At 36.0% G+C, this 10,297-nt stretch overlaps 1 protein-coding gene across 2 annotated transcripts; it reads right to left on the bottom strand.

The window, feature by feature from the left end:
* Window positions 1-3,231: 3,231 nt before the first annotated feature.
* On the bottom strand, window positions 3,232-9,799 carry LOC126718654 (uncharacterized). 2 transcript variants are annotated; one of them, XM_050420970.1, is made up of 10 exons: window positions 9,650-9,799; window positions 9,336-9,545; window positions 7,558-7,644; window positions 7,005-7,445; window positions 6,452-6,587; window positions 6,053-6,215; window positions 4,764-4,892; window positions 4,267-4,461; window positions 3,632-3,754; window positions 3,232-3,497 (listed from the first exon to the last, which is right to left on the bottom strand). In XM_050420970.1, exons 2-10 carry the CDS (start codon window positions 9,520-9,522, stop codon window positions 3,390-3,392), a joined length of 1,569 nt encoding a protein of 522 aa, XP_050276927.1. In that variant the 5' UTR covers window positions 9,523-9,545; window positions 9,650-9,799; the 3' UTR covers window positions 3,232-3,389. The 2 variants fall into 2 exon arrangements, with proteins under 2 accessions (XP_050276927.1, XP_050276926.1); XM_050420969.1 differs by having other exon boundaries at window positions 9,336-9,698.
* Between the last annotated feature and the right edge of the window lie 498 nt (window positions 9,800-10,297).

Genomic DNA, 10,297 nt, shown 5'->3' with positions numbered 1-10,297 from the left:
AATTTTTAAAAAATAAAACAGGTTAGCCTTGGACTTTGTAAACAAAGACAGGAACCCTCTGATGTTTGAGCATGGAAGTTTTTTAAGTACATCAATACCTTCACCTTGCAGTATTCTAGGAACGTAAAAGTTTGTCAAGATTCCTTTTAAGGGAGAATAATCTAATGAGCTCAGCTACACTAGACTTGCACCCTATCAACTATAGTATCAGATCTCCATTTGAATATGTGATTTTTATGTTGCATTTTGCTTTTCATGAACTGCTATGCTGTCAGAGTCAGTGAACATGACTTTGAGTTTTACAGATAACAAAGTTATAGGGCGCGTGCTGCATTACCATCTAAGCTACATGGAAAAAATGATTTGGATCCTTTGAACAATGCAAGAGCCAAGGATTACTTTAATCATTTTGAAACTATTTGAGGAGCGTATACTCGAATGTGCTAGACTGCTAGTGCTATTCATTGATCTTTATGACTTCTTTAACCACAACCAAGGATTTCTGGCCCCCCCTAAAAGAAAAACCACAACTAACCAAGGACAATATGATTCAGACACAAGCATGCTTTTCAGTAATACAATCTGTAAAGGAAAGAGAAGACAAATAAGAAAAAGCATAGAGATCTTTTGACAACTATTGCTCTCTTTTCTTTGCTATTTCCTATAAACTAATTCTCCATTTAATTTAGTCCCTCCCTAACTGATTGTCAACTTTCTAAAATCTTCCAAATCCAACACATTTCTCAACTCCTATAGAAATCAGATGAACCCATCTGTTTAGACAAAATGTCTTCTCAGCTGCTGTGGTTTGTGTTTGTGTTCAGTGTCATAACATTTGTAGAGGGAAACATAAGTATTGGAGGTGAAGGATGCAGCCTCAATGATCTGAGGGGTCTAACCAGTTTCAAGGCTGGAATTCGGATTGACTCGTCTGGCCGGCTACCAAAGTGGGTTGGTCATAGCTGCTGCAAGTGGGAAGGCATTGTCTGTGATAACAGAACCGGCAGGGTAACAGAAATTTATCTTCCGGGACTCATTTCCTCTGATGAATTCTTTTTTCAGTCACAGATGAATGGCCAGTTATCTCCTTTGATAACACTTCTCACTTCCCTTGAAGTCATTGATCTTGGTGGACTCGTTGGTCTTGCTGGAAACATCCCATCATCGATCGGTTATCACCTCCCGAATCTCCGAAAGCTCAATCTCTATGGCAATAATCTAACTGGTGGTGTGCCAGAAAGCATTGGTAAGCTGTCAAAACTTGAAGAGCTTCTACTGTACGAAAATAGATTATCTGGGTCACTCCCTCCAAGCCTTGGAAGGCTAGAGAATCTGAAAATGCTGCTTTTATATTCAAACCAATTTTCTGGTCCTATACCTGATTCCTTTACAAACTTGACAAATTTGATACATTTAGATCTTCACAGTAATTATCTGACTGGTCAAATTCCAGATAGAATTGATCAGTTGCAGGTTTTGAAAGAGCTTGATCTTTCAAACAATTCCTTAAGGGGGAAGATTCCCCAGTCATTAACTAATTTAACCTCCATTTCAGTTATGTACTTGGACACCAACTATCTTGAGGGAGAAATCCCATTTCCATCAAGTTTTGGCCAATTGCCTTCTCTTGCTTTTCTAAGACTGCATAATAACAGTCTGAGTGGAAAGATACAACCCAGCTTTGGATATTTGGTCTCCCTCCAAAGAGTTTCTCTGGCAAATAATAACCTTAGTGGAGCAGTTCCCTCCAGTTTGGGGAACTTAGTAGCTTTGACAGAGCTATATCTTGGTGGCAACAGGTTATCTGGCCAAATACCAACATCAATTGGTCAACTTTCTCAGCTTATTCTCTTGAGTATTTCTCATAATTTGATTCAAGGACCATTGCCTCATGAGATGTCATTACTCCAAAATCTTCAAACGCTTGATCTTTCATTCAACAGTTTAGAACTCTCCACTATTCCACAGTGGCTGGCAGAACTGCCATCTCTTTCCAAGATCTTCTTGGCGGGATGTGGAATCCAAGGCAAAATTCCAGAGTTCTTGCAAACAACTCCGAGTCCGATACAGGAACTGGACTTATCAGCTAACAATCTCAGTGGAAGCATTCCAGCATGGCTTGGAAGCCTCACTCAGCTCTACTTGTTAAATCTTTCTGGGAATTCACTCGTGTCAAATATTCCTGACACAGTTACAAGTTTGCAAGATTTGGGTGTGCTTGATCTCCACTCAAATAAGTTAACAGGCCCCATAAATCAGATTTTCGAGATAGGAAAAGGCTTTCCTGATGGATCACTAACGTGCATTGATCTTTCTGATAACAGCTTTTCAGGAGGAATTGAAGAAATTGGTATGGGAGCACAATGTGGGATTCAGTTTCTTAATTTATCACACAACTTCTTGGAAGGCAGAATACCAATGACTATAGCAAGAATGATATCCATGCAAAGTTTGGATTTGAGCTACAATGAGTTAAGCTTCAACTTGCCAGAGGCTCTAGCAAATGTAAGCTTGTTAGAAACACTGAAGCTGCAGAAAAACCACTTCACTGGTAAAATACCAATTGGGTTTTTGGAGCTGAGAAATCTCAAGGAATTGGACTTATCAGATAATCTACTGGAGGGGGAAATCCCTGTGGGAGAACCCCTAATTAACTTTCCTGAGAGCTCCTACTCTGGGAACAAAGGTTTATGTGGGAAGCCTCTTACTCCTTGTAAGCCGAGGTTTTGAGTTAAATTCTTGATTACTCAAGAAGTAGAACCTATGATTGTTTCTCAAATTGAGTCTATGTATATACTCTCCATTTTAAAGATATATTTGGAACTTTTGGTCCTTCTGTAGAAGGCCAAGGGCACAGGACTAATGTACCAAGTTATATGCATTGCATTGCATCAGGAAAGACAAGTAATTTAGCACTTAAATATTAAATTCCCCATGCTTCAAGTGCGAAGATAGGAATCTGAGTGCTTTTTTCCCATTTGCGAAATTGTATGGAGTGAGTATATACACTTTTGACCCACAGTCTACTCAAGATTCTTTCCTATCTAACACCATACTCAACATATCCTGTTTCACCAGTTCTACACATGTTATTTTAGACTTCCAACTACCTCTTTTTTACTCCCTCAACTCTAACTCTTTCTCACAAGTGCATTACTCAATCTCCATTGCACATGACCTGACCATATTATGCGAATCTTGTCATTTTCTCAACCTCAATTGGAGCAGTACTTGCTTCCACTCATGCTGTGATTCACAGTCAGGATCTTTAATCATTAAAGAGTACAAGAGTTTATACAGGTACACACAATATAAGAGAATTCCTCTAAAATTAGCCTTTATTAATTTTAACCTTTAAGCCTTACATTGTTTTAGTAATTGTAATAATTTCAAAGGGGCTCCTGATTATTCCCCAGTTGCCTGTAATTCATGTAGTCAATTCCGTTTAGTCGTATACAACATAAGATCTGCTCTGGCAACTCTTCAGCCTTGTTTCCCTGTTTTAGAATCCACGGATAAGGCAGAGATTAGCACAGCACTCAGAAAGCCAAAAGCAAAATTAGGATAATGTATTATAAAAAGAAAATATTTTACAGGGGAGACAAATTTCATTATAGAGAAAAAAAATTGCCTGAATAGTGAGGCCAACGTCCAAGATGCAGATCTTTAGTCTGTCCAGGAATGCTTCAAACCCTTTCCTAGAGATATAACTGAATCTGTGCATATCCAAATCAATCTCGAAGTAATTGTCTCCCTGTAACCAAGAAGGGAAACGTAGAGGTAATCTTTTGTAATCCAATGTCGTTTGGTTGCTCAAATAGATTTTGAAGAAAACATTGCAACATAAAACAAATAGAATAAATTAAGATATTGTGTAAAACACACATGCACTCACACATTTGACTCATTAATTGTTATGTAGAACACAATGGATTTTTTCAACACTAAAGGATGTCTTTTTCAACACTACAGTATGTTCCATGAAATCTACAACTGAATTTGCTTGCTATAAATATCTTGTCATAATGCGGGCCTATTATATGCAAGATCATGAAATAGATGGCAACATCATTGCCACACCAACATTGTAGAGTCGTTAAAAACAATTGTATCAGTAAGTAAAAAAATGTAATGATATTGAATTCTGACACTTTTTTAAGATAAACTCAAACCTTTTTAAAAGAGAAAAAAACCATTCATTTAAAAGAGAATTAAATTAGAATGAACTCACTATTAACCAATATAGTTGGTTGGATGCAAACTTACCGAGTAAAACTCATGTTGAGGACGTGAAAGAACAGGTTTTTCATTGTAAGCCTGCATAAGCTTCCGCTCTGGCGCACTCAAATGAAGATCTTCCACATTTGCAACACGGCCCAATATCTTCAACCTTTCCCGAAAGGGTACAATTGAATCAACAGGAAACCCTTTCACTTTTTCAACTTCATCGTGCATTAACCTCTGTTGCAAAAAGCATGGATGTGAAACAATGGAAACATAGATAATCAGAAAGAATTGATTACTTCGCTTTTCCATTTTAATTTTTTAAAATACTATCAAACACAAAACAGGGAAGATATGTTGTCAGACAGATAGGCACCATAGGAAAATTGCAACGTGCCTTTTATTAAACAGATTATGATGTGAAAAATGAGACCATTAAGTTATAACTAGAGTGCATTGATGTGAAAATCATAGAGTTTATCTTATCATTATAAGAAGAAACCAGACTAGAATGCAAAGTTACAAATGCTCCTTCTTACTCTGATATTTTCTTGAAAATTGGATGGAAGCTCCTTAGCGTAACTTTCATTAAGCTTAAAGTACAATACAAAACTCATTCCTTCTCCATCAGTTTCACCCTGAAAAATTGTGGTAGGGTACAATGGAACCTGTAGAAAGGCCGGTATCAGAATGTACAGGGAAAAAAAAAAAAAAAAAAAAAAAAAAAAAAAGCCACCAAAAAAAAAAAAGGAAAATTCTATAAGCCTCAAGAAAAATGCCTAGGTAAAGTTTATGAAGAAAATGTGCTTTATGGGTCCTTAATTTGAAATGCTAGCTAACCAGACAAGAAACATGAAATACATAAATGAGAAAAACACATTTGAGCATGTTGAGACGTGATGATAACAAACAAAATTCAAAAGTTTAGAAAATATAAATAAATAAAGATTGAGAGACAGTCAAATATGGTTTGCTTGTATGCAATAAAAACCATTAATTTTTCCCAACGAGAATTAGAGCATAGGCTCAATTTAAAGGCACAAGAAGGACAAGGGAGGGAGAATCAGAAAGTTAAATAAAAAAAAATTGCCTTCCTGTCTTTCAAGAGTAAAAGAAAACAAAGAGAGAGAGAGAGAGAGAGAGGAGGACTCAGCACAACTCTTTAGGAGACTAAAATGGCTTTTATGCCAGGCCCAAATAAAAGGATTAGGGCTTTGACAAATTAAATTGTTAGTTTATAACTAGTAGAATGCAAGCACAATTTAATTTCATTATGAACTGGAGGTATCTGCATTAATGACCCTCACCAATCAATCACAAATAGGATAATGATGAGAGAATTTGCTTATCAAAAAGAAGGGAGGGGGACAATGAAAGAAGTTGCAACTTTGGCACCTGAAGTATAAAAATTCAAGCTCTCAAGAGGTGGGACAACATCTAATAAAGCAAGCAAGATATATTTTCCATATCGGTTTATGGGTCTTGCCTCATGTTACAGGGATGATTAGATAGGTTTAAGGCTCAAATCATGTTCAAGGGGAAAAAGTTTACCCTGTGATGGTAAAATATATTTCACAAATTCAAAATTCTTACATTTCTCAATTTTTTGACCACAATTCCCAAATAAAACAACTTTTATTCTTGAAAACACAAGCTGGGCTGCCAGCAAAGGCATTGGATATCATACATAACAACAGGTGTCAAGATACTTAGAATTTTTAAGCTAATCTCCACCCTCTAACTACTAAAAAGACAAATGACACATACAAACACTTACCAGCATGTTCATACAACATGGAGAACAATCAAAAGTAGAAAAAAGGTATACCTGGACATTTACAATGAGAAGAGGAGGGAGGTTTCCAGAAGAATTAACAGAGGGGAGTTCCACAAAACGAGCTATATGAGTTATTTTCCTCTGAGATAAGAATACATCAACACCAAAGGGATAATATGCAGCATAATTAGAAGCAAACTCCTTCTTCTTGTCCCTGTCACACAAAAGGCCGATTTCCACAATAAATAGTTTAGCATTGCAACAACTCTATTTATAAGAGATCCAACTACGTTTACATGAAGTCTCATTATGGGGATTTGTAAACTTTAAGTGTAAGAGCATACTTGCATTTGTACAATCACTATTTTAATATGTATACATTTACTTGTGTATATGCCATGTAATTATGCATATATAAAACAATTGAGTACTGTGTTCTCACAGTCTTACCTAAAATAATTTACAGCTCGAACTTTGAAAGTATTTGGCTCAATATGTGACCAACAATCAAGCATTTTCTTATCTATTGGACAAAAAGGTACTTGGGAACCTGCTATTGGCCTTTCCAGTAGCATCTTCGAGGAAACTGTAATCATACAAAGAAATAATTAATTAAACTTATTCAACTTACACATGTTTTATATTTCTCTCTGAAAGCATTTACTTGTGTATATGCCATGTAATTATACTACTACTGAGCACCACAATATACACGTGTGAGTGTGTGTGTGTGCGTGTGTGTGTGTAAATTACCACCATCAATATCAATATGAATTATTTGGAGGAAGAAGGATTTGGAATGACCACACATCAATCTAGTAGAACGAAAATGCTAAACCAAAATTGATAAACTGCACTCTATTTAAATTCTACTTATATTCTCCCAATGTAAAGCTTTTTTTTTTTTTTAGGGATGATGTAAAGCTGGATTTTCTATGAGGTCCATTTATGTTTGTATCCATAAGAAACTAATGTGTCAAAATTTGACAATCTCAATACTCACATAGAGGGCCATTCACATTTCCATCTTTCCATTTGAAGGAAAGCTTTAAGGAAGCCTTTTTTCTCGAACTTGGCGGACTAGAACTTAATGATCTTCTCTTTTCAACTGAAGAAACAGTGGATGCAAGACAAGGTAAGCAGTTGCTTGGAAGAATCCCACAGTTATCTAACACTCCTGCCTCCTTGCCAGGACTTCCATCCACAGACGAGGAGACTTCATCAAGGTACACAGGATGGTTTGCTTCATTTGAAGGTCCACATCTAGAAAGCTCATTAACAGAGTCGAGTGCAGAATTCCCTGTTGACAAATCCCCCGGTTTCTGCATATGATTGGTGGAATAAGTATGATGGTTATTGAGATTATGGTCCCAATGATTGGCATCTCTCAGAGATGGAATACTTGATACGGATGCACCTTCAAAGCCGTTCAGAGATAACACATCTGCAGATATCATTGGTATGCATAAGTCAAATATAAACATATCTCTTCTATCAGAAAGCGAAGGAAAATAATCCTCATTTGTATTTGAGTCTAAGTATCTACAAAATCATACCATCTGCAACACTTTGGTAATCTTCATCACAGTCAGACTCCAGAATTGCAGCTGAATCAAACCATGCCTCTTCAACTTGTCCTGATCCTGTCATCATATTGAACAGAATCAGGGGAATGATATAAGAAAATCACAGTGACACATAATTTGAGAATTCAATGCTTAATTACATGGTTAGCCAAAGCTAGACTAGTATTTCAGGGAAATTTTGGCTCCTAATTCATCATATGTTCAAAAAATGGCAAAAGTTTCAGAACAAAGAAAGTAGAAGAATAACAAGCAAGATTATGCTCCAATATCTTCAATGCGACTGATAAAGCAGATTTATTGGAGAAGTCAATAAGCTTTATACACTGCATATTTCTCGCAAGTTCCCCTAATGTTCCAGGTCTTCATCTTTGATAACGTAATCACTGCAAGCCTTAAATCCATGAGAAGGTCCACCTTTCTAGATTATACACCTCATGTTACATTGTCAGTGAAAAACAAATTTATATTCTTAGCCGTTTACTTAGCAAACCTCCAATGACAGCTTTCTTTCCATAATTAGGAAGCTCTGTGATATTCAGTTAATAGGACAGTCACTCCTATGGTTATCCTATAGACATGCCCAATATCGAAAGTTCATTTGCCACTTGACCAGAACTACTGTTAGCATTTCAAAAACTTCAATGCACAGTCTCTTAGACAGGCAAACCATATTGCTTTTTGATCCAAGCACATTGAACTTCAGACCTAAAAATCCAGTTACAGAAGCCATCTCTCACAACAATATCAAATTGCAAGGCTGTCTTGTTCATAACCCTTGCAAAATACCATTTTCAGTTCTTGGCACATTAACTAGCACTGAGACAACTCAAACCAAATGCAATATGGTTATACATGGAGGGCTTTCACAATTATTATATCTGCAAAAGAAAATTTCCTATGATTGGTACATCAATTCACCTAGAAATGGACTCTCAAAGTCCCCTATTGAGGTCAATTAGTTATCAGGGTACAATTGCTAAAAATCAGTATGCTAATCTCCCAGTAAACTAAGAATCAAGGACAAAGTGATTTATCTCCTCCAGCTGTCAAGAACAATCAAATTCATAAAATTTCCATCTGGATCACTGATCAATTCAAAAAATATAATCTATCCCCCTCTTAATCAACCACATTCTATTCAACTACCAATGTTAACAAAAAGCAACTCAAACTTATCCTCAACTTTCTGAGCTTACCAACAAAGTTGCATGTAAAGAAAATTGCAGATAACTTGAGGTAACCAAGATTATTCTTGTAATATATAGATCAAAACCCCACATAAAGAAATATCTTTCTTTGCATAAAAGCTCAAAACAGAAGAAAACCAACTAATAATTTACGTGTACTTTACCCCAGCATCCTATCATCACAAAACTCAATAATTGAGTCACTTTTGTAAAGAAATGCCACTTTTTTTTTCTCTCTCACTTAAAACAAGTGTGCATTCATGCTATAACAGATTAGCAGACTCACATAATTTCCAAAAGCTGTACTCTTAGCAATCCAAAACACACCTTCTATAACCCAAACCATAAAACAAAACCAACAAAAGAAAATGTCCAACAACATAACCCACCAACAAATCCACACAAAAAACACAAACCCAAAAATAAAAATCTTAAATTTATCAATATAATAATAATTAAAAACACCACCTGCTCTTCATGTTATCCCACAACTTATACCAAAGACCATTCTAGAGAAAGAAAGAAAAAACAAAAACATAAAGAGAGGAAGAAAGATGAAACCTTGGAAAGTGGGGTTGGCATAGGATCTATCAGATGGTGCAGACCTATCAACCCTGTCCAGTGATCCCTCAGATAAACGAGAAGGGACCTTTTGTTTGAGTCCTCCTACTCTCCTCCTTTTCCGGTTCTTCCTATTCTTCAATCTCCCACCAACACACCCTTCAGGCGCGGAAACACACGCCCCCATGTCTCTCTCTCTCTCAGATCAATCTGCAACCACCACCATTATCTTCAACACAAAGATATAAACAATTCTAGAGGAAGATAGTAAATTGAAGTGGGAGAAAGAGAGAGAGTTTAAAGCTTTAAGCTACCGCTTGTGAAATTCTCTTCCTTTTATTATTTGGGTTCTCAAAAGAAAAAACCAAATGTTGTATTTTGTCTTTTAAGTTTTATAAAAAAACTTTCACTCAGTTGGCACTTGGCATGTCATTATTGGTAAATAAATCAAAAGGATAATATCAAAAATAAATATAGATAAAAACAAGTAAATATAAAAAGAACAAATTCTATATCCATTATTTTTGCGCCACAGCAATTTGTAAACTCAACAGTTATGAAAAAAATAAGTTCTAGAATCATTATTTTTACGTCATCATTTATCTTTATTTTTTCTCAACTACTCACAGTCTATCTATCGTATCTGTTAATCACTTTTTCTCGACAACTCATAACTTACCGGATTAGAGTGAATTGTGGCATAAAATGTTACAGTGCTAGATTTTCTCCGTATGAAAAAATGCATAGAAATTGTTGTTGTTTTTTTCTCTCTACATTGGTGTAGAGAGAGGTACCTGATGATGCAGTAATGAGCAATGGCAATCTTTCTTTATTTTATTTTATTTATTGTTGTTGTTGGTGTTGGCAGCGTGAAAAGGGCAATTAAAAAGGCTTAGAATTGCCCTTTTTACTATTTAGCAATAGGCATTTGCCAATAGTGGGAGGTGGGACCCACAGGGTGT

The sequence above is a fragment of the Quercus robur genome, chromosome 3, assembly GCF_932294415.1.
Source record: "Quercus robur chromosome 3, dhQueRobu3.1, whole genome shotgun sequence".
Lineage (NCBI taxonomy): Eukaryota > Viridiplantae > Streptophyta > Magnoliopsida > Fagales > Fagaceae > Quercus > Quercus robur.
This window is presented reverse-complemented; position numbering and strand designations above follow the sequence as displayed.